This window comes from Argiope bruennichi, chromosome 6, assembly GCF_947563725.1.
Source record: "Argiope bruennichi chromosome 6, qqArgBrue1.1, whole genome shotgun sequence".
NCBI classification, from domain to species: Eukaryota; Metazoa; Arthropoda; class Arachnida; order Araneae; family Araneidae; genus Argiope; species Argiope bruennichi.
The window spans coordinates 131,878,977-131,904,905 of record NC_079156.1 but is presented as its reverse complement, the minus strand read 5'-3'; the positions used below and the strand labels follow the sequence as shown (position 1 = coordinate 131,904,905).

General features: G+C 32.6%; 1 protein-coding gene across 1 annotated transcript in view; it reads right to left on the bottom strand.

Annotated features, from left to right (window-relative positions):
• Nucleotides 1-99: 99 nt before the first annotated feature.
• The window catches only part of LOC129971395 (protein toll-like), an 84,261-nt gene continuing 58,431 nt past the window's right edge, over nt 100-25,929 (bottom strand). The window contains exons 7-12 of the mRNA XM_056085127.1: nt 14,059-14,318; nt 12,722-13,039; nt 8,812-8,956; nt 7,193-7,381; nt 6,680-6,809; nt 100-4,136 (exon numbers count right to left, since the gene is read on the bottom strand). Coding sequence (XP_055941102.1) covers nt 3,848-4,136; nt 6,680-6,809; nt 7,193-7,381; nt 8,812-8,956; nt 12,722-13,039; nt 14,059-14,318 — 1,331 coding nt within the window. The 3' untranslated portion in view covers nt 100-3,847. The remainder of the gene's footprint in view (nt 4,137-6,679; nt 6,810-7,192; nt 7,382-8,811; nt 8,957-12,721; nt 13,040-14,058; nt 14,319-25,929) is intronic.

The following is a 25,929-nucleotide window of genomic DNA, read 5'->3' as shown; positions in this document are numbered from 1 at the left end:
CTCAGGCATTTTTGGAACACCTGGTACATTTATGTGTTAAAATAACAGGCAAGTAAATAATAGAAACACATACACTTTTATAGAAGACTCATCACTTCATGCTAAGAGATTTTCAATAATTACATTTTATTTACAATATCTCGTGCAATTCATTTAAAGCGAACATATACAGGATTTTACACAAAACTTACAAAATCAAAGTAAAATAAAAACATTCGATATATACAAAAAAAAAATTGTTCAGCAAATAATTTTGTTCACAATAATCATACAGTGAATGAACTAACATTTATAGTCTTATATAATTCTAAAGTTCAAACTTAATTATATGATAAAATAAAGCTTTAAAACACCCCCAATGGTCTAATGGAATTGACATGTCAGAGGAATGTGTATGAGAAGAAGGATATAGGTTCTATTCTCAGCATGTGCTTTTAACCAGAAGTATTCAAAAATTAACTAATTATGTGCGCTTAAACAGTGAATTGTTCGTCGTGTTCGAGTTGACTTCTGGAAGTCCATCCTGCCTCCCTTCAAGCCAAACACAAAAGTAGGCCAGTTTCTTCCAATAAACCAGCAAGATGCCAATTTACTCCTATATCGGAACAAAGTTCTACATTCTGTCTAGATATTTTAAGTCTTTGATTTATAAAATTGATAGATTAGCTGGATAATGAGATATTAGAATCTTAAAATGCTGCTTAAATGAAATGAATGATATTTTTCCTCGAAATATTTTCCTCATATTTCTTTATTGAATTCTTATAATTGTATTTACAATTTCTATAAGATAAAAAAGCCACATTTTAATTTGGCATGAGCATTCAGTGAATTAGTTAAATATATTTGAACAATATTTGACAGACACAGGAAAAACAAATAATTGTGTTTACAGCATCGTTACATTAAAAATAGAGAAACTTACCATTCACTTGTAATTACTTCTCTTTTATAATAATAATATCTAAAATAACATTTTGTTTAGCTTTGTTTAGTTACATTAACATTCTTTTAGAGTCAATACTAGAGCTGCATAGGAATGAATTTCCTAATTTTGAGTCGCGGTCAGATAACGAGAGTGGTATATTTCTCTCCGAGCTTCTTTTCCATACCATTGTGAAAAACATTTGCCTCACGATATCAAATTTACAGTGTACCATATATGTATATATGGCGCACTGTGGAAGTAGATTTCGAGCCAAAAGTAAGACTTGACCGCTAAACCATCGGCCTTGCAAAAACAGACCCGCAAATATAACAACTTTATCTATTGAAGATTACATTCTTAACTAAACAATTCAACTGACTGAAAATTATGCGTATATAACAGAACTGTGATTTTTTCAAAAATAATGAAATATTGCGCCATCTTCACGCAGTAAATTCCAACATAGCAAAATCGCGAAATAATCTTAGTGTTTAAGACTTGAAGCGTTCATACAAACTAAATCTGAGCATATAATTGAAATAAATACAAAACAGAAAAGAAACAGAATTTATAATGAAGTGATTAAATCTCGAAAGCAACATGAAATAGCACACACAACTATTTAAGAAGTGAGCAACACAACGTTCTGACATGTTCAGTCCATCACTAATTCATTAGAATCTGTAATTCTTTTATGTATAATTACAGAAGTTGCATACAATATCAATACGTATAAATAGTTCCAGAAATTAATTTCAAATTTCTCGGCAAATATGTGAGCAGCTTTATTTTTGTATTCAAATAAACAATATACATTCCTGGCAAAAAAAGGAGAAAAAGAAAAAATACGTATCTCAGATCGTAAGAATGATGTATTAGATCATATATCTCACAATTCACTATGACATTACATTAACTATATAACCATTTAGTCTGTATGGCTTGATCTAAATAAAACTGTCTGTACTTATTTTCTTTGTTTGTGAACCTCATTATTTTTCTTACAAACAGAATTTGTTGTTCGAACATATAAAAAACAAAGACAATTGTTACATTTCATCACACAGATGCAAACTGAGAACTTCACCATTCTTTGAATGTGTTACCAGGAGTTTTAATAATGGTTTAATTTGTTTTTATCCTGTGTAGTGATAATAAAGCACAACACATTATTCATTCTTTAGCCATGTCTTTAAAATCCTTCACATAACGTTCATCACAGCACCAGGGTTATAAACTTCTAAGTGGGATAGGATATATTTAGATAACTCGGAACTACATAGCAATGCTGCGTCAGAAATACTTGACAGACAAGGCAGATGATGCTGTATACCCCAATGTTTCATGACAGAATCTTTATTTCAGCATTTTATATCAAGATTCAGTGATTAAAACCAATGACATTACAGCTGTCCACATTGAAGGCAACGTAATTATTAACAAGTAGCGTCAGAAAAGCAGAAATTTAGATCTAAAATACATATTAGTGTCAACGCTGTTAAAGACACTTTCACAATAGATTCAAAATACACCATATAATTGAGGTGGGACGACTATAAAATACGCGCACATTTTTCCCCAACCAAAAATGAATGACAACGAGAAATGGAATGTCAAACTATTTTCTTCTATTTAAATACTAATAAAATCTTGAGGACATCAATCATCATATAGTCATCAATCAATATATATAGCTGAGGGAAACTTTTTTTCTTCTATTTAGTTAAGTATATTGCATCTAAATTTTGAATCTGGTGACGTTAGCTGTGACGTCATTGCTACGTAATTGATTGTGATCATATTCTATTCTCGTGAGCAAATGTAAAATCGGTTAGATAATTAACTTTTGATACGGATTGCTGAAGCATTGAAGAGTCCTTAGGAAACGCTCCGGAAACTTGCATACTTGCAACGCCATCTATGATGTCTGATAAGCATTTCCAATCTCGCATTGTTATGTAATTCTAAATTATCTAGGTGAACATTAACTCCTCCAAAAAGTTTTCAATTTTGGTGCTTATGCACATTGTATCTTCAAATAACAATGAAGTGGTTGAAGATATTATTGAAGTTTTTAAGACACCCGAATCATCAATAATCCGACAAATCTTTGCTTTTGTATATTTGCTTGGCTGAGAGCATTTTACACAATTTACAATGAAAAGTAAATACACTGTTTCAACATATAACTAATAGTTAATTTATTTATCACAGTTTCCAATCATATAAAATCCCACAATTTCGATGGGATACAAAAAAAGTTCTGCAACAAATTGATTTCTACTGCTTTCTTTTGCATAAAGAACTTACATAGTTTCATTGTTTGGAAAAAATATACCATACTAAGCTATCTTGTGATAGTTGTTTTTCTTCTTGAAAATTAGTCATAGTATTAGGATGCAACAACAGAACAAAGCATTGATAAATTCGTATAGTTACAGAAAATTTTTAATACAATTTGAGTTGCTGTATTTTCCACTCATTGAAGAAGGCAATATAATTCCACACCATTTTACAGTAGTAGTAGAATGCTCCAAAATTCTACATAATATCGACACGATACTTCAACAGTGCAAAGATCTGATAAATTCAATTCATTTAAGCACATTTTTAATGAAATCCGACTCAAATTATTTTTTGCTCTTTGAAGAAGATGATAATACAATTCATTGAACCATTTCATAATGATAATTTGCTGCTAAAAATGTTCATTACATTGATAAATTGCATCAAAAGGATGAGGCACTGATGAAGCCATTTCAACACAAGACATTTTTAAGGTACAATATTAACCCCTAGTAGCACACAAATATTATACAATTTCGTATGGCACTGATCAATATTCGGAATATTGTATAATATTGTGAAATATTGATTTATATCATATAATATCACACAATATTCTGCAACAGGCATCTATCAGACTAGGACAGGATACTTTGTCTTCTGGCCGTTCATATCGACAGTGGTGGTTGGTCGGGGTGAACTGGAAGTAGGCAGACAGTACAACAGGTTGTCCCAGAAGTACTTGTCTCCCCATGTTAGGTACGTAGTGCTCTTCAGGTATATTTGAATGTCTTGAGGCATCTCACTTTCTTTGGGGAGATCTCCTAGTTTGATGATGATGATCCTGTTCACGCGGTCTTTTAGGGCCTGCACGTGCGCAGCTTTGAACTCGAACATGCACCATTCGCTCTCCAGAAAATTTCTAGAACAGAACAAACAATCATTAGCGTTTCGTTTAATTGTTAGTAAAAATTCAGAAGCTTAATTTTTAGAATTATTATTTCTTATTTTCTCATGTTTGAAGAACGGTAAGGAAATAGAAAGAATTATAACAAATAAAAAAATTCTACTTCGATGTTTTAATAAATCGCCTCGTTTTAGGCCACTCTGAAATAAGACAGTTGTTGGAATAATATTTCTGATTCGATAGGTTTTATAACATTATTCAAAATGTAACAAATTAAACAAACGAATTTCAGTATATGATCTTTAGAACACAGTTATAGATATGTATTTAATTTCAGACTAAATTTGTCAAAAGGTAAACAATCTTTCTGTGTGCCAGCAATGGTAAGGTATTTTAACACTAAAATCGTAGTTCGTATAATTACTCAATAGTAGAATCGTATAATTAATCAGTTTCACCAAATTGTTTTAACGAATCTAGTAACACATATTTATTATACAATATTGTATGATATTATACAATATTCTCAATACTGTATAAAATGATGCAATAGCGATATAAAAATATAGTTAAATAAACTCATATTGAACAATTATGTATAATATTGTGCAATAGGTTCTGTACCAGGGGATAATATGTAGGAAAGTATATTCGACTCTTTTCCTCTTACTATCAAGCTAAACGTAAAATGTGCCATTTTTGGTAAAATACAGGATGGTAGAGAGGAGAACAGTCTTACTAATTATTTTACACTAAACACATTATGAAATATTGGAATCGTTTTGGGTATTACTGCCTTCAAAGGAAAAAAAATGAATATGAGGTTTCTGATGTGAACACAAAATAATTAAAAGAAGCTTTGATGGAATTCAACAATTTTTTCTTACACCAAAATTTTGAATCTACATATTATTTTAACCAACAGCGAGATCATAAAGTTTTAAATCTAAGTTCATTTTTTAAAAATCTTCTTTTCTGCGTTAAGGAATTGGTATATTCTTTCCGTTGTGCACTATAGATGGCGACACAATCAATGATGAGAGCACCAACAGATGCTGAGACTTATGTGTATGTGAAAAAAATTGTCACTGAATAAGTAGATAAGTGGTCGCTACAAAAGATTTCTTAACTCTAAACATTATAAATTTAAAATATAATTCCTTATAAATTTAATCCTTATAAATTTAAAATATATATTTAGTTATAAATAAATATTTAGTCATACACATTTTTAGTTATTTTATTACTTTTACAATGGTACTCCATTTAGTGAAAATACTACTGAATTAATTGATTTGTATAGAGATTATCGTATTTAGAGATGAAAATAATATTTTTAAAATAATAGAAAAATATTTGTATCTCAGTAATATACCGGACAAATTATATGTTCCGAAATTATAGCTGGGAAAGATCAAATGTGCTTATTCGAAAAATACCAATGGCAAGCCAGCAGCGGAAAAAGTATAGTAATCACAGATTGGCTACTCCGACCCTCTCTGAGGGAATGATGAACTCTAAATGACCGGACCGCTGCGACAGCATTTGCGGAAACAAAAGTTAAGTCCTAAAAACCATCACCGGCCACGATACAATCCTTCCAGTGGGAAACACATCCTTTCATCGACAGGGGTTAATCCATTCCATTTTTGTACCCACGGTGTCGAGAACGAACCATCATGCCAGAAGCTTATCATTTTCATATTTCAGGTACCCATCGCTGGAAGAAAAGGCATTCTACGTACTGTGCACATTAACTGAGGCAAACACTAACCAATTTACATATGCAGTTTAAATAATATAAGCTCACTTGCATGCATAGCACAGTAATTTAATAGAAAATATATTCATCTCTAGCTCTAATGATATCCTGTACAAGTTTCGATAAGGATTCCGCTAATTTGGAAAGTAATTTTTTTTTTTAATTTCGTCATCATGAAAACAAACTTATATGGTATTCTCAATCTTTTTTCTCTTGATTAAGAAATTCATAATATTCAAATGCCTCTTCAATTATTCCAAAAATTTTCAATGGGATTTAATCTAGAGAATTATCTAATCAAGGAGAATTATCTTCCTTGAATTTTTTTTTTCTGGCTTAGAATAATGGTATGAAGGAAGATCTTGTTGAAATATACCAGCAAATGTTAACACGAAAGAAATAATTTTTTTTTCTAATAATGAAGCTTATTTTCTGGAGTTCATTAGATCCACAACTATAATTTATAATTAACAAATAATTTTTTTTTTCTAATAACGAAACGTATTTTCTGGAGTTCATTAGATCCTCAACTGGCATTAAGTTGCTAGCTCCTCTAAATGTAAAATAACCTCAAAACATGTGCCTTTGAGGAAATTAACTGTTTGAAGAAGATGCTCCCTGATGGATTCTCCGACATTTTGTCAGACAAATGTTGATCGGAAAAGTAATTTCAGCTGACTTTTTATTAAAAATATTTTTCGTTTATCAGTACATTAATAAAAGGGTGCTTCTAAAAACTTTTTTCTTATGGATTCTTTATCAACTTGCTATGAATTAGAAAATGTTCATCAAATACCTGGAAAGGACGAGTACCGTCCGCTTGGAACATTGCACTGCTCTGACAATGTTTTCTTCAATTAAATCTCCGATGCAGAAGTCTCTGTAATGGAGGCACAACCGGACATTTGGCATTTTTTTCTGGATCACTGAAATAAAAGAATGAAAGCTATTTAACATCCAGTAAGATTTTATTATTTTGGTAAATATTCAGCAACCAGGATTTTCTATTTCTTTTTTATTTTTATCAATTATCTTAATGAAATGATTGCCTTTAAATAATAAATATTTTCTTCTTTTTTGTGACTAGGCAAAAGCTTTATTTTTTCAGCAGCTTTTAAAAGTTGTTTATTTAAGTTCTTTGTTTTTCATAAGTATTCGAAAAAATGGAGGGAAAACCATTTCCACTAGTTCTTCCAAAATAATTCTTTATCATAGCTGTAAGATAACTTCTACTTGACTTAAAATATAAATAACAATTCTTCATATAGAAAGGTTCCAAGAAAGAAAATCTGCTCTGTGACAATCATACCGTTGATGATATCAGGAATGACCAGGTTCTGATCTTTGTAGCTGAAAGAGATGAAGGCATCGAACACCTTGTCTCGGTCGATGTCTCGCTCTTTGACCATAGTTACTCCATGGGCATACAGCCAGACCTTTATGTTTAACTCATATCGAGTCCACGCAATTGTCATAGCAGCAGCGACCAGGAAGAAACCTGAAAGATTAGTTATTATGTTTAGTTTAGTTTAGTTATATTAACGTCCCATTTAAAAGCAATACTAAAGCTATTTTGAAACGGACCTCGTCATTTTGAGCTGCGTTCAGATAACGAGGACGACTCCTGAACTGGCATCCCCCCTCCAAACTTCCAGGCCACACCAGCGGGAGGACGTCTGGCCCCGACGAATTTAATGTGCAACAGCCCGCTTACAGGCAGGTTTTTCGGTGGTATCGGGTCTCGAACCTGAAAGCCTCCGGTTATGCAGCCGAGACTTTTCCACAGCAGCCCGCGTTTTTATGGATATAAATTATAAGAGATATAGAATAGGTGTTAACTACATGTATTTTGACCATCAAAATACCATGATATTTAGTTGTAAGTTGTACTGTCATTTTTAGAGCATTACTGAGTTTACAAATGCATTCTAAAGTGTCCCAATAAAATGGGCAGAGCTTATTTTGAGAGCGAATGAAACAGCATGTGACTTGCATGGTGAGAGGAAGCAAGAAATATTATTAAAAAAATACAAGGTGCATCCCCCCCTTCAAATAGATGGTTGCTACTGTCATAAGTGATATCTGGGAAAAGTAAAATATTTATTGTTTGCCAACGGATTCTAAAACCCACCGCGCTTTTGCGCATGCGTTAGGATGAGTTTAACTCTACAAAATCAGGATAGGAAGAAAGATGAAAGGAGGAGATGTATAAATTTAACAATAAAGTAAATTCCGGAAATGAGCTCATCCTTCTGCGTTTCATCCCTTAGTGAGATAGAATCATCGAAAAGTAGTTGTCTTAATCAGAGATCACACGAGGCCAACTACTGCACTCAAAGGAAGGCCGCGCCTACCTCAGGAACATCGAGTGACTCCAATGGGACAATGGCAAATGGCTGTCTCATCGGGATAACTATTTGCCATTATCCCATTACGGTCACATGAAGTAGGCGTGACCTACTGCCCGAAATAATTGCCCTCATGTGCACCCTGCTTTGAGAAATGAACCACTCTCAATATCCAACCACTTATAACGTCATCTAGTGGCGAAATTCGGAATTATTCTTCACATCTCAAAAATGGTAAAAAATGGATAGATAGAAAAAAAATTATTTGAAAATGGCAAGGCGTTATCAGTTTGGTTTAAAAAGATAGCTTGTGCATGATAATGCTAATACTATCAGTTCTAAATATTATTTGTATATTCGCGATTTTGTACATTAAATAATAACCCTATTCCAATTAATTAACTCTATAATTATTGTGAATTTGTAGAAACTTGAGGTTTTCTCGCTAAAGAAAGATAAAACTCATAACAACATGTCGAAAAACAGGCGTTCAAACATGCATACATGAAATTTACGAAAATTGACGTTAAGTAAAATTATTAAAGATAATTTGTTATAAATATTAAAATTTTTCACTTACTAAGTACACCTATGGAAACCGAGATGTAGGTTTCGATGTCCGTTGGGCAGAGATCTATATCCGATAGAGACCAGATGGCTCGGTTGGCCAGTCCGGATGAATCTTGTCCATCGGGGCCACATCGAGTTTCGTTGACGTCTAAAATCTACAAAAAAATGTATTAATATGAGCAAGAAACAGATAAAGAAATGAAAATGAAATTTGTGAGGTTAACTTTCTACAAATGGAATATTTAAATGTGTTCATTTAAATGAGAGTAAAAATTTATACATATCTATTCACTATTCAAAATTTCGATCTCTGCTAACATTTAATATCGCTCATTCGCCGGCAAAAATTCCAGATTCATACGCCATTAAATGCCCTCTCGACACTTCACTTTCCAAAATGTGGCCTCCAGCGTTGTTTAGTTTACACTTAATTACATACTTCCCAATATGTGACGTTACAATATCATATAATTCCTATTCACTTTCTCTGTTCTAAAAATACACACCTGTAGTTCTATTTAACTACCCTTTATTCACTCACTTCCCAAAATGCATTCTCCATTAAGTATCTCCCTTACTTCCCAAATTGTAGCGTTTTTTCACCCATTAACTCGTACGTTCTCACTCAATTACTCCTTACTTGTATCATTAAACTCCTACTCATTCAATAAGATTCTAAATTAAGGAACTCTTCTTGCTGTTATATTTATTTTGCTTTTATATTTTATTGCTGCTCTTCTTAACTGTTATATTCACTCCATAAAATTTGACGAAAAATATTCATTCATATCAAAGGCACTGTGATACTGCTGTCTAACAGCTTAACCCTTTAAAGGGCTATTTTTTTCTAATTATATTACGTTAAAATATTTTTAGGCTTGAAATTAGAATAAGAAAAGGGATTCATTTAGCTTATTAGATAAATTTAATTTGATTAATTAATTAATTTGGTTAATTAATAATTAAGTAACAAATCAAGACACATCATTTTGTCTGAGATAAAGAACTGAAGCATCTAAGTTTCTGACTTACTAAAAAAATTTGTCAGAATTTATGCCAACCTACATAATTTCATACAAATATTGATAAATTTGATGGGAAGCATACTTCCCACGGCCCTAGAAAGGGTTAAAGATGTATGTGTCCTAAAATTCTTCAAATGGACAATTAGTTGCAATTATTTTAGAGTTTCAGAAAGATAATGCCTTTAAAAGCAAGATTTAGTTTATTTCAAAATATTAACTCATTTTTAAACTGAGAATACTTATAAGCATAAAATATCTCTAAAATGTTGTTTGATATTGTAAATACCATCCAGTATTATGAAGATATTGTAACAATGTTGTTCGGCATTTTGTGCTCATAGGGATATCTTAGACGTTTTAAAATAAGCAATACAGAATTTCTCTCAAAGCACATTCAAAACCAATTACAAATGACAATATCACACATTTAAATTGACCTCATAATTCGCAATAAGAAAGACAAGAGGCAGCAAATAGCATAAACTCTTTGTTGAGAAAACTGAAAATAAATTATTTGGCAGCATTAATAACATATTCTTATTAATATCTATGGAACCAATTTATGTGGTATCTTAGTCGCAAGAATTCTTAATTGTCATACCCTATACTTACAACATCTGACTGCGCGTTGGCCTATCCATTGATTGCCATAGAACAACTAGCTGCCTGTTGGCTTATTTGTCATCTAACATCTGAGTTGTATGTTGTCTTAATAACAGATGCTTGTCATCCTACTTCGAGCTACATGTTGGCTTAATCTATAATTATGATCTAATATTTTTCTGCGAGTTGGCTTATCCAATGTTTGTCATCCAACAACTAGCTGCCCATTTGCTTACATATTATCTAACATCTTTGTATATTGTCTTAATAATATATGTTTGTCATCTTACATCGGGCTACATGCTGGCTTAATCTATACTTACGATCTAATATCTGGCTGCGAGTTGACTTATTCAATGTTTGTTATCCAACAACTAGCTGCCCATTTGCTTACTTGTCATCTAACCTCTGAGTTGTATATTGTCTTAATAATATATGTTTGTCATCCTACATCAGGCTACATGTTGGCTTAATCTATACTTATGATCTAATATCTGGCTGCGAGTTGGCTTATCCAATGTTTGTCATCCAACAACTAGCTGCCCATTTGCTTACATATTATCTAACATCTTTGTATATTGTCTTAATAATATATGTTTGTCATCCTACATCAGGCTACATGTTGGCTTAATCTATACTTATGATCTAATATCTGGCTGCGAGTTGGCTTATCCAATGTTTGTCATCCAACAACTAGCTGCCCATTTGCTTACTCGTCATCTAACATCTGAGTTGTATGTTGTCTTAATAACAGATGCTTGTCATCCTACTTCAAGCTACATGTTGGCTTAATCTATAATTATGATCTAATATTTTTCTGCGAGTTGGCTTATCCAATGTTTGTCATCCAACAACTAGCTGCCCATTTGCTTACATATTATCTAACATCTTTGTATATTGTCTTAATAATATATGTTTGTCATCTTACATCGGGCTACATGCTGGCTTAATCTATACTTACGATCTAATATCTGGCTGCGAGTTGACTTATTCAATGTTTGTTATCCAACAACTAGCTGCCCATTTGCTTACTTGTCATCTAACCTCTGAGTTGTATATTGTCTTAATAATATATGTTTGTCATCCTACATCAGGCTACATGTTGGCTTAATCTATACTTATGATCTAATATCTGGCTGCGAGTTGGCTTATCCAATGTTTGTCATCCAACAACTAGCTGCCCATTTGCTTACTCGTCATCTAACATCTGAGTTGTATATTGTCTTAATAACAGATGTTTGTCATCCTACATCGGGCTACATGTTGGCTTAATCTATACTTACGATCTAATATCTGGCTGCGAGTTGACTTATCCAATGTACGCCATCCAACAACTAGCTGCCCATTTGCTTACTTGTCATCTAACATTTGAGTTGTATGCTGTCTTAATAATATATGTTTGTCATTAAACAACTGACTGCTTGTTGACTTAATCTATATTTATCATTTAACATCTGGCTGCGCGTTGGCTTATATAGAGTTTGCCATTCAACAATTAGTTGCATGTTGGGTTATCCTATGCTTTCATTTTGCTACATGCTGCCATATTCTGGCTAGACATCTATTAAGTAGCTTCATGTTGTCTTACTCTATGCTGGGACATCAAGTCTTTTTTATTCTGTTGAATGATGCATAATGGGTTTCAATAGAGTAACGCAGTTGACGTAAATCATATAACCCTGATCTCTCTGCTTTTACAAGAGACGACAATCATAGCAACTGATAAAAAATAACGCTTTCACGCCTAATCAAATTAATCTATACGTTATACATATACTTATAATAGCTGAATTATTTTTAACTACTTCAAGGTGAAATGTTTTTTGAGCTAAATATCATATCATATATAAAATGCATAACGAAATTCGTCCAATATATCCCATACTCACTTCTTGATTCAACAAATATTTTGCATCACATGCATTTTGTATGCGATTTCAAAATTATTCACAGATTCGAACCTCTGATCAAAATATTACAGCACGATAAAGTCCTTATTGTTATATTTTATGTTAATATTTTGACTTTAATGAATTTCCCGTGACATGCCCATCAGACCGTTTAACGACCGGAATGGTTATGGATATATATATATAGAGTTATGTGGTTATTCTGTATACCTGGCACATCCTTAAAGATTGTAAAACGACCTTCCGTAACAACCTACATAACATATGCACCCAAAGTATATCATTTTAATCCTGCGCAAAATGAATATGTTAACAAAACAACAATAAGTCAAGAACAATATGTTAACAAAATGTTAAAACAATCTTTCTTCACAATACTTACGGAGTCGGAATGAGACAGAATCCACCTCTTGAAGCCAGTTGTTCCGCAATCGCAGGCCCAAGGATTGTCTGACAGAGTAACTGTGTTCAACTCTTCCAGGGAGTACAGCAGGGAGGTGGGAGGTTGGCGAAGAAGGTTGTGAGCTAGGAGGAGGTATTTCGTACCTTCTGGAAGACGAGCGTCTTCCACTGACTGCAGGTTGTTGTCAGAGAAGTCCAGACCCCCCATCTCATCCTGGATGACGATAGTGGCACTTACGGAGAAAAAAGCATTCTCTTCCATATTTCGATTCAAAAAGATCACGAGGGATGTAGAGTTCTGGAACAGAGAATGGCATGTCAATAGCAATAATAGCCAAGACATATAGCTGAGGGAAAACAAAAGGTGACAAAAGACAATTTACAAGTTGCTCTCTTAAACGGCATTATGCCAAAACTGAAAGCCGACGATGTGCGCTTTAACAACAACTTTCTCGCAGTGGTCAGAAAAGTTGTAAAAGGTTTTTCTCTAATCAAAGCACAAGAATCGACCCCTCGAAAATTCTCCAGAAAGGTAATTTATTTACTTTATGGTATTAACCCTTATATTGTCCATTATTATATTAACTCTCGTATTACCTCATATGATAAGGGTAACTGATTAACAATGATAAGGGTTTTAATAAGGATATTAACTGTGGTAACAATACAGATAAGGATATTACCAATGATAAGGATTCTGACAAGGAAATTAACAATGATAAGGATTCTGCTAACGAAATTAACTGTGATAAGGATTTTGAAAAGGATATAAACAATGGTAAGGGATTGATAAGGACATTAACAATAATAAGGAATTTGATAAAGATATTAACAATGAAAAGTGTTCTGATAAGGACATTAACAATGATAAGAATTTTGATAAGGATATTAACAATGATAAGGGTATTAACGACAAGGATTCTGATAAGGATATTTACAATGATAAGGGTTCTGCTAACAAAATTAACTGTTATAAGGATTTTGATGAAAATATTAACAATGGTAAGGGATTGATAGGGGCATTAACAATGATAAGGATTTTGATAAAGATATTAACAATGATAAGAGTTCTGATAAGGACAATAACAATGATAAAGATTTGGATAAGGATATATCAACGATAAGGATTCAGATAAGGATATTAACAATAATAAAGATTTTAATAAGGATATTAAGAATGATAAGGGTAATAATGATAAGGATTCTGATAAGGATATTAACAATGATAAGGGTTTTAATAAGGATAATAATGATGGAGCTCTTTGTCCTTCATATTTCCTGAAAAATCATACAATGATCAATGTTAATGTAACTTACGTGTTCTGGTGCAGAAGAGTTTGCAGCTGAGAAAAGAGGCGGCAATTGCGTGAGCCCTATGGAGCTGCAATCCACAGAAATGTAGTGGTTGCCTCCACTGTTAGTACAGAAACATCGACAACCGTCAGGGCAGCGCGCTGGGGATTCTATAAGAGAGTCATTCGAAGGGCTGCAGAGTGGCACGTCCGTCTTCAGGGTCTTCGTGGAATTCAGATGCTGAAGGAAAGGTAAAAGTTGACAGTCGCACCACAGAGGATTCCCTGCAACATAAAATAATATCATTTATATTAATAGTTCAGAAATTCCGACGACTAACTCTGACGGCGGTAATTAAACATGAAAAGAGCCAAAACTGTAAAGTAATAAAAATTCGCAAACGACGTTTAGTCGATAAAACATCCCAAAATTATATAAGAAATACATATACCAATATTTTAAATATAAAAAGTAATATTAGACAGTTGATAAACAATTTCCAAAACTATTTAAATCAATTTCCATCTGAATAGAATAATTAACAGCGCTTTTTAAGTGGATAAAAACCATCTTCTCAAGTTAAGTGTCATAATTGAATATATGTCATGGCATATTAATATGTAAAACATATTTCTTTTAAAATTTTACTATGTTATTTCATAAAATCAAAACGCATGAATTTAGCTGAGTAAGTGAAAAGAAATTACACTGAAGTAGCAAAAGTCATGGGATACCTCCAAATAACGTGTCGGACCTTCTTTTGTCCGGCGAAATGCAGCAGCTCGAAATGGTATGGACTGAACAAGTCGTTGGAAGTCTCCAACGAAATATTGAGCCATGCGGCCATTATAGGCGTCCATAATTACGAAAGTATTACCTGTGAAGTGCACGAACTATCTTTTTGATTGTCTCCCATAAATAGTTGATGGCATTCTGTCGGGCAATCTAAATGGACCAAATCATTCGCTGTAAATGCCCAGAATGTTCTTCAAACCAGTAGCGAACGGTTTATGGCCCAATGATTTGGAACATTATCCTTCTTAAAAATTCCATTGTTGTGTGGGTGCATGAAGTCCATTAATTGCTATAAGTGGCCTTCAGGTAGCTGAGCATAACCATTTCCAGACAATGACAGATTCAGGTGGACCAGATCACCTTGTCCATTCTATATAAAAACAGCCCACTGCGAAGTATTTTGTTGACAGCTTATGTCCATGGCTTCATGGGGTCTGAACCACACTCAAATCCTACTATCAGCTCTTACTAATTCAAATCATGACTCATCTGACCAAACAAAGATTTTCTAGTCAACTAATGTCCAATCGATATTGTCAAGAGTCCAGAAGAGGCGCAGTAGTCGATGTCGTGCTGTACAGGCACTCGAGTCGGTCTAATGCCCACATAAAGTCAAAATCTTATTTCAGAATTAATCTTCAAAGAAGCCTTTTTCAGTCTTATTTCACGTTGTGTTGCTTGTCTGTTAACACTGACAATTCTATGTATATGCCGCTGATCTCGGTCATTAAGTCCAGGCTATTCACCATTGTGTTGTCCAGGTGGAAAATTATACCTGAAAGGTATAAAGAAAGGTATTCTCGGTACATTCTTGACCAGCGGATCTCGGAATGTTGAATTCCTTAACGATTTCGGTCCCATGCTTTTAGCTCTAACTTCCATTACGCGTTTAAATTCTGTTAATTCCCGTCATGCGGCCGTAATCACGTCAGAAGCATTTTCACATGAATTACTTGAATACAAATAAAAACTTTGACAATGCATTGACCAATTGTAAATTTTGTATGCGATATTAATGTTATCTATGTAAGTGTGTATTGCTATCCCATGACTTGTGTCACCTGAAAACATGGCCCATATAAATTATGAAATAAATATACAACGAAATAAAAGCGGAAGAGAAAGAAAGATATTTTTTAGTGGTAAGTTTAACACTGGCAAAAGCATGTGACAAAATATTTTGATGAAAGATTTTGAATATCATAACATTAAAAAAGTGTTACAAATTCTCTTTTACGTTAAAAAAATTATTAAAAGTAAAGAAAACATAGTACAGACATTAAATTGATGTTGCAAAAAAGTATATATAAATTTTTTTGAGTTTGAAGATGATACAAGGATAATTTTTGTGAGGAAATATTCTCGGAAGATATGGCCATCAACTTTCATAGGTAAGTCATAGAGATTACCCACAAAGAAATGGTTAACCTAATTTTCGCACCGATTAAATTTCGTTTGAGTCCCATTTCTTGATTTCTTCTATATCTTCTTTTTTCTGAGTGATTAGAAAATTTGGTAAGTTTTATCCAGAGCATTTCTCAGCTTCATTTATTAGCGAAGTGTTGAATTAAGTGCAGCTATAGCAAGTATCAATGAAGTAGTCTGAAAGGTTCGTATAAAGCAGGCAGTAAGTCGATTGCAATCGACTAGTGGACCACCAAGACATTTTGGAGTGACCGCCTTTACTAAGACCTAAGACGCGCATACTGAAAGAAACATTTTTGTAACATCGTTTTTCTCAAGAGATATAGAAAATACAAAGTTTTTCTTCTTCAAAATGACATAGTTTTAAAAGCACATTGTTCAGAACCTAAGAATAACTTTTGGAGTATAATGGACGTATCCTAATTTTAATATAATTCAACATCATTCTTTGGTTTTACCTACATGTGTGAATCTGCATTTTCAACGTTGAATATAATTAAGGCAGCATATTGTTCCTGTCTCACAGATGACTACTTAGAATCCAGTGGAAGATTAGCAGTTAGTAATTATAAACCGACGATACTGGCGAGCAATATGTAGCAGAAGTCTTCTGTTAACTATAACTATGAGAACTTAGATGAAAATGATTTATTTTTTAATGTATTTTGAATTTTTTAATATTAAATGCATCATTTGATATTATTATATAAGTGGCTATTATTATTATGTTTGTAATTATGTAGGTGAGTACATATTCCGTATTTATTATTGTTATAATAAATATTGTTGAACTACTCCACTCTGGACCGCAGCACCTTGAAAAAAATTAGTAGACCGTACCCTGAAAAAGTGTGCTCACCCTTGGTATAATGAATTGTTTACATTTGACTGCTGATATTTGACACTCTGTAACAAGCGCGATTTCTGTGCCACTTACGTTAATGTTTTATAGACATAGATTTTTTAAGGCTAAAAGTCATTTCCTTAGTTTCTGTCGCGCAGTTGCAGCAGTGAAGGCAACAATGGCTTATCGGTCGAATAAAGGCGGAAATAATATTTCTAACAAAGTTAATGTGAAAGAAGAGAAAGAAGAAACGCACGGTGTTTCCGTCTAGGTACGGCGAGGAAGTGTGTTGCAACGGAACGCCAGGTGCGTGTCTCATGTGGCGAGACCTTCGAATATTTTGCGACGTCACGGAAAATTTCGATGCGATCATTCACTTTATTTTTTCCATCCTTATTTAACGTGACCACATTTCAAGATTTTTGACTTCATAAGCTCAGATTCCAGAGGGGGATTTCAAGCAGAAACAGTGAATGGAAAAAATTTCATGATTATTCTAACTAATCTGACATTCCTATTTGGCGTTAATAATATCAGCAGTTTAGTCCTAAATAGATTGATTTTCAAACTGGAATCCATGATGCTGAAGTAAAGTGATTAGCTCGACGTTTGTAGGGGAAAAAAAGGAAAGGAGTATTCTTCTGTAGTTAATTTTAAACAAGTTGAGAAAAGGAAATCAATCGTATCATTTTTACTTAAGTACTAAAATATAGAATTTTTTTTTATTTAAATTAACTTTAACTTTTTAATTTTAATAATCATTAATATAAATGCTGTTCATTTCAGTATCCTGAGACGACTACTTTCCGACGATTTTATCTCACTAAAGGGTGAGGCGCGGGAGGATGTGCGCATTTCCGGAATTTACTTTATTGTTAAATGCACACATCTTTTCCTTTTATCTTTCCTCTCATCCCTATTTTATAGAATTAAATCCATCCTAACGCATGCTCAAAAGGGCGGAGGATTTTAGAAACCGTTATGGGATCTCTTCCCATAAATTTTTCTCAAATCCTCTATTAACTAGTGATATGATAGCAAATTCTAATTTAATAATTAACTGATATTTTTGCTAAGAAAATATTAAAGTAAAAAAAAAATAATAATAAAATGCATTGTTATCTGGAACGTACCAGTATACAAAAATCTATCTCATCCGCAAGAAAAGGAAATTGCAAAATTGCATTCGTGTAAACATAAAATGCATCAAAGTGCTAAAGAATGAAATAAAAATTACGTTTTTTTAAATTAAATATGAATTGCATGTATAAAAGTAAAAAACGGGAGATCACTTGGAGTATATCAATCAAAGCCGGGACAAACTTGGGAATGGGGGTCTATTTTCAAGTCGAGATTTTTTTTAAAAAATGAACTGTGCAATCAAGGCGGAATAGTGCATCGAAAATAAGGATAATTCTAGCGTATCCATGATCTTATCTCTGTATAATTATATAAAAATAATAAATAACCCCGTTATAAATACAATCTCTATAAAATTACTCAACAGAGGACCATACTATTTATAAATTATTTTATCTCTCTTTATTAAGTACACGTTGTTGGCGAACCAATAAAAAAATTCAGCCACGTGTCGACACGGTTATCTCGAAATCTAGAGGTGACAGATAAAGAATGTACCGGAGACTGAGTGATGGATGGCAAGGAGAAGATGGAGATAGATTAGTTTTTCTAACATAAGGGCTTGTTTATAAATTTTAACTAAAACAGTCTGCATTAAATTCTGAGGTCTAAAATTGAATTCGATATAGTGATGTTTTTGGTTATCAGCAGTTATTAAAATGAGACAAAAATGCGCAGTGATTATAGATTTCGAATTAGAACGAGAATTTACTATTGAAGGAAATAATAAAAAGGAAACCAGTAGCCCCAAAATTACAAAATCGTCTTCTGAATTATATTCGATATATATTCTAAATTATATTATAATAAATATATAAATATTCCTCCATTTAATCTGTTACATTTCCAATAATTCTTCTTATAAAATGACAATAAAAGAAATTTTTGTTAAAATAATAAATAATTAAATCCATTTCTATAAATGGATCGATATATATGAAAATAAAAATAATTAATTTTCAAATGTTTATTTCACATATCACCTTTCAATTAAAAAATAGTTAATATGAAATCCCCAATGAAAGGGTATTTATCCACTTCTATTCCATTTGCCCTCGCAAGTACTAGAAATTCGTTCGTTATTTGTCGCTACTTGACAAATCAGAAAACAAAACAATTTTTTTTTAATTACTTGAATTGAATGGTGCTGCGTCAAGAATTTATTAGAAGTTTAAGCAACTGCTTCCAAATAACTAAGACTAAATTTATTCTCCTAATGTTTTTTCTCTTCGCTTTTTTACGGGTATGGATTTGATTTCATACTCCCCATACAGAATTCATTTTCTTTATTAGAAATTCCTCAATGGAAAAAGATGTGCCGGTAACTCTAGGACCAATAATTAGGATTTCCACAATTAAAAGTTTTGGGCAACGCGGATTTAAAAAACAATTAATATTGCATTCCTTTGAGAAACAGTTTTGTAATGCATTGTTCATTTCTGCATCCATAAATGACAACTTATTGTACCATACGATTCAACGAATGAAATATTCGCCACTTTCTCCAATTTGTTCAAAATAAATAAATTTATTTATTTTAAAATTTTTATATTCTCAAAATTATTACACATAATATGAATAGTGATATAAAAAAATAAAGGAAAACAATCTTAATTTTTTTTTAACAAGGCTCAATAGATAGTAATTGTCTGTATATTTTAGAAATATGGATATTTTCTCAATTAAGGGAAAATAATATGAATTATAGTTTTTATCTTGGAATAAGATGAGGCCCCCTCCCATTGGAGTTAAGTTGTTAGTAGGCTTCCTAAATAAGAACTTGTACAACGGCGGATTGGACATGCAGATAACACCGATTTCTCCATCGTCATATAGCCACCAAAATCCCGGATCTTACTTAAAGTGATTTCTTTATTTTTTTGGGTGGAGTGGGGCGGGATGATACACCAAAGACTTTGTTTATTAGGCTCCATTGCCGGAAACAGTCAATGCACTTAAAGAACGCATCAATGCTGCATTAAACACCCCTGACTTCAGAGCAAAATTTCAAAACGCGTGGCACGAACTTAATGAGAGATTCGATGTTTATCATGCTACGAAATATCCACACATCGAAAATTTGTAACTGAAAAAAAAATAATAAACTGTAATGGTCTTTTTTATTTTCAAATATCACTGATAATATTATTCTTAATAGTTTTGAAAACGTAAACGTTTAATATTCTGTCCTTCCTTTATTCTAACCCTGTACTTTAGAATTCATCGAAAGCCTTAATCAAAGGAAGTTCCCTTTAAAAAAAATCGGAAGCTCACGAACGATAACTGTTTATCAAGCGAGTGAAAACACAAAACTCTAGCCAATTAACATTAATCTCATGACCGGGTGGAAACTCCCTTCACCCTTTGTTCCTTTTTAATTTGTTACTTCTTTTGCGGTTACCGAGATCAGTAGACATCCTTCCTCGGCGACAGTTTACTTCCTTCCACAAGGGAATAAATAACACTACAAACACTGCTTCGGGGAGTCCCCTTTCATGCAGAAAAGACAGTATCGGATGGATACCAATGGAAGCGTAAGCTTATTAGGGGTGGGGAGTCTTTTGAAGGTATAACAATTAGATATAGTAAAGCACCGTGTATTGTTTGAAAGGGACTCTAAAATCCTCCGCGCTTTTGCGCATGCGTTAGGATGGGTTTCATTCGTCAAAATAGGGATGAGAAGAAAGATGAAAGGAGGAGATGTTTACATTTAACAATAAAATAAACTCGGATGACTCGCAGATTGAATTAAAATAATGAGGTCAGAAAAGACACGATACTCACATACACATGGAAACAAAATGAACAAAAAGTATCTAATAGGGTGAAAACTCAAGGTCAAAGAATGACGAAGAATTCCGGAAATGGGCCCATCCTTCCGCATCTCTCCCCTTAATGAGATAGAATCGTCGAAAAGGGGTCGTCTCAGAATATTGTAATGAACAGTACTGTGTGCCCACCACGGGAACATTTCCAGACATATGTCTATATTTACTACGGGCGTTATAGAAACAGATTACAGGCAGGGAAGATCCATTTCGAATAAGAGGAATCGGACGCAAGCTTGGGGATTATATATATGTAATTATATTTTAAACTTTAATTTCAACTTAATTAATTTCCAAGATTTTATCCTAATTTAGCCCCTAGTAACTTCATTATATAATATTCTCTTATTTCGTGATCCAGTTCCACGTTCTCTACTTAATTAATTCAAGAGAAGCTTCATAAAATTGCTTAATCAGCTAAACGCCGATACTTTCACACGCTCGGCGTGAAGGGGTAAAAAAAATGTCCAGTAAGCACATTCTTTCTTAAAAGATCCCTGTGTTTCCCTTACATGTGATTGACATGCGTCAGAAATCCCCATGAGAATCTTATTAATACATTAGCACTATGGAGAAATATTTTCCCTATCAAAATCTAAGGTTATATAAGGCGAGAGATACTTTATTTCGGCCCTTCTTCCCCACTTCCGCTTTTCTGCTGTGCTGTGGTGGACGTGAATTGTCCGCGTCTTTGCTTGTAAATAATTATGCTTTCCCGATGCATTAAAAAGAATTTTAAAAGATAACAAGTCTCTTCCCTGTCTTCAAACTGCATTCTATTTCACAACAAATAATGTTACATATATATATTTGTTTGGCGTCAATCTGAAGTGACAAAAAAATGTTGATAATTCGTCTTAACGCTTTAGCCGCAGTTGCACGTGTCTTTATATTCACTTAGCTTTTTCACTGCTTATCCACTGCTTTTATATTTTATTAACTTTTCTTTGGTTAATATTAAATGCATTTCATTATTTAATAATTTTTTTTCGTGTCTCTTACATTCTGATATTCTTTAAAATGCATTTTCAATTTAAAAAAAAAAGAGATTTTAAAATCTCAAGAATTTGAATGAACACTTGAACACGTTTCCAATTCCGAATACATTTAGATATAAACTTTTTGAAATTAATTATGTTTCAGAGTGCCTGTGCGTATTGAAAATAAGTTACTGTTGTTTTCATATTAAATTAGGCAGATTACTTCGCGTTTGCTTCGGAGAATTTGATATTAATGACTTACATAAATTTAAAATAAATGAAATGAAGACGATTCATTTTTTTGCCATATATGATTCTATTCTAGATTTCTTAAATGATTTTTTTCTTCTTTTGCAATCGTTAGACATACGGATTATTCCGTCTCTCCATTTGATTTGTGTTGTTCTTTGTATACATAAGTCAGGAATAACATATATTTTAAAAATTCCGAGTATTCATATAATTTTGAGTTTTGTGATACACTTTTTTGAATTTGTTTTCAGAAATTAAACTTAACAATACCAAATATCGCCAATTTTACGCTAAACGTGCCAATGTAATTTCTATCTACGTGAAATGAACTCTTTCTCAATAACCTATTTCTTTTGCGACCGCCATAAACACAGACATTTGGCGGGAAGTGTTCTCCTGGTGGACACAGAGAACATGTCTTTTAAAGGGCTGACTATATATACATTTATACTAAATGAAAAGACGAATAATTGTAATTCTTTAAACAACTTCGATTTATATAAATTTAATATTACTAGTTTAAATTCATTTATGATTTTTAAATTTTTCCTTCAAGAGTAAAATAATTAAAAATTTCTTAAAATTATCAAATGGAATATCCATTTTTTTTTTTTTTTTTTTTTACAATCCTGCTTTTGCTTATTCTGTACTCTGGTCAAGAAATTCTTTTAAAATTTCAGCTCTAACTTCTAAGGAAAAATTATATTTACAAGATGTTTCGAGTTTTTAAAAAATAAAAATAAAAGCAATGCAGACAAAATGCGGATAGTCAGTGACATAAATTTTAAGTTAGCAATGCTTATGAGACAATCTGCTCTGTGAAATGACCTTCTCGTTGCAGGAACACACCTTCTAATTAGAAGAGATTTTATCTTTTCAGCATCTTTTATTTGGAAACAGCAGAAAGGAAAAAGATATGTCACAACCTTTCCCAATTAGTTTTCTAAAACATTTTTCGTCTTATTACTGATGCAAATATAACCCATGAGTTAAAAATTTTGGATCACAGAGTGAAGAACATTAGTGTTATAACGGACTGCGATTGAATCAGAGCTGTGGTGAATCGACACAACATTAGAAATTTGTAATGCTGTTTACCTGTATAGTTACTATCACAGAAAGAAAGAAAGATTTGCATTTATTCTTAATGGCTTTGTTGCCTGGCGACAAACTTGAGGACCATTTGGTGACAAAAATGAATGTTTTATAAATATATAAGAATTTTGGCGAAATCTCTATTAGGCGCCAAAATCCGAGAACCTTCCAGAAAATTTTATTTTCTATCATGGAGATTGTATAAACAGAGCTTCACACGCAGGTGCGAGTTCTGCATTAGGACTGCCGATCGCAGAGCGAGTTATCTAGTTGTTTTACGCCTAATGCTGTTGTGTTTTACTACAATCTAATTAACGATTTTTTTTCGTATATAAGTGCATTGTTGCCTTCTGCTTCGTACTGTCTTTGTGAACGCTTCTGCTGCATTTTGCTACTTGTATTCTTATGGAATAAGGCGCCATTATCCCTCATCGAGCCCTTTGGACTTTTTACACAGCAAAACAACAGTGCATTTTTCTTAAGAATTATCTTATGATTAATAAATGAGAAACGTATAAAACATAAACGATGCTTCATTGTACTCGTACATTTCAAACCGTCAACCATTATTTTAATATATATGTATTCGATTATTTTATTCGTTAGTGCATTCGTATATTCATTTTCATTGAATATAATTGGTTTTTATAATTATTATATAATTAATATAATCAATCGTTATTGATGGTTGCGTAAATTTAAATTCAGTATTTTTTTTTTTATCTGAATTACCATCAATGCATAAATTATATTTCAGAGAGAAAAAAATTACAAATGATAGTAGAGAATAGAATTTTTAAAACTGCAAATGACCGTAGAATAAAAACTAAAACGCTAATTCTTGAACGCTGAATAGAAATCAGACACAAATACAAAAAGATGACAAAGTTTATAAATTCGTGTTTTTCTTTTATAGTCAGGCGATCTTTATCGACGGATAAAGCAAATATTCTGCAAATAGCAGAAAGCGACTAAGCAAAACCAACAAATAACTGTCTGTTTATATGGGGTGCCACAGAAGTCATTTCCCAAATGTTAGAGGATATTTCATTTCTTTGATTCTAAAATGTTCTGCACAAAATATATGATTGCACACACAGCCTATTGCTGAAAATTGAATACTAACACTATCTAAAGGCAATGATAGAGATAAGAGATAGAAAACAATATATTTCTGTGATAGTATCAAATCGCAGGATTACGATCAATTTTTGATTCTAAGTAACGTTTATAATCCTATTTCCTTTGCACATACTGTTGCCTTCTATGCCTTCTACCATCCTTTAACATTTGAACCATATATTCTGGAAAATCTCACTTTAAAGGCTTAGTCAAAATCATCGATTATATTTTTATGAAAGGATATTTAAAACCCTATATTGTATGTAATTGTTATAATTTCTTCAGAATTTATCCAATGTTAAAATAACACTGTTGAAATTTTAAAAAAATATCGTGGTTTAAATTATAAACTAATTATAGTGTCTGTAGTGTTTTATTCAGTTAAAGGGATGAGTCTTCTTGAACTCGAAGTACTTAACCTCCGGATGTAAATGATATGGGTACCGACATGGCATTGAGAGAGTAGTAATATAAATAAACATTTCGAGTGAGAGAGAGAGAGAGAGAGAAAGACAGAATTTTACGTAAGGTGTTTTCGGCTAAACCGGTTGAGAGTTATGTCGGAATGGTAAGGAATAAATTAGACTTTATACATGGATAAGTTGACAAGATCTCTTGACGTTCTTCGGAAGCTTAGAGTCATGTGATTCAAATTCTTTAATAGTGATGCTGTTCTGTCCAATTTATTAAAGAATCTTGTGGATAAATATTTAATGAAATCTTTTAATCTGGCAAGGTCGAGGTTTTTGTGAATGTCATTATTTCTAACAAAGCACGACATGTTACTTATTTGCCGAAACGATTTGCACCGTAGCTATCAATTACATTCATTTCGATTTATAACATTTTTTTTTAATTTAGCAAATAGTTAAGAAAAATACGAAATGGGAATTCTCTGTCGGACCAGAACATCACTGGTTGCAAAGTAATTATAAAAAAGTGGATTGATAGCAAGATTATGTAAGATTATGCGCTACAATGAATAACAAAGTATTCATCAAGAAAAACTAAATTTTCAAACATAACAAACGTAACAAAGTAACGATCAAGAAAAACTAAATTTTCAATTTTACAGAGATTATGTATTAGCAGCAAAACAACATTTATAACCTCACGCTTATCAAAAACTATCCCTTCCCTTCTTAATTCGGAACCTCATACTCAAGACAATACATGTCTAAATTTTGGTTGTGATTAAGCCAAACGTTTTTGGAGGGAATTTGAAAAACTCCTGTTTAATTTGGATCACTCTGTTTTAACCACTTGCGATGCAAGAATTTCACGGACACAAGTACAAAAAACAGTCCACTGTAACTGGAGCAAGGTTCACATAAAGTATCCGATACCTTACAGAATTTCGGAAAAAGATATAAATGAGTTAATTTTCAACCCAAGACTGTACTTCTGTGTTCCG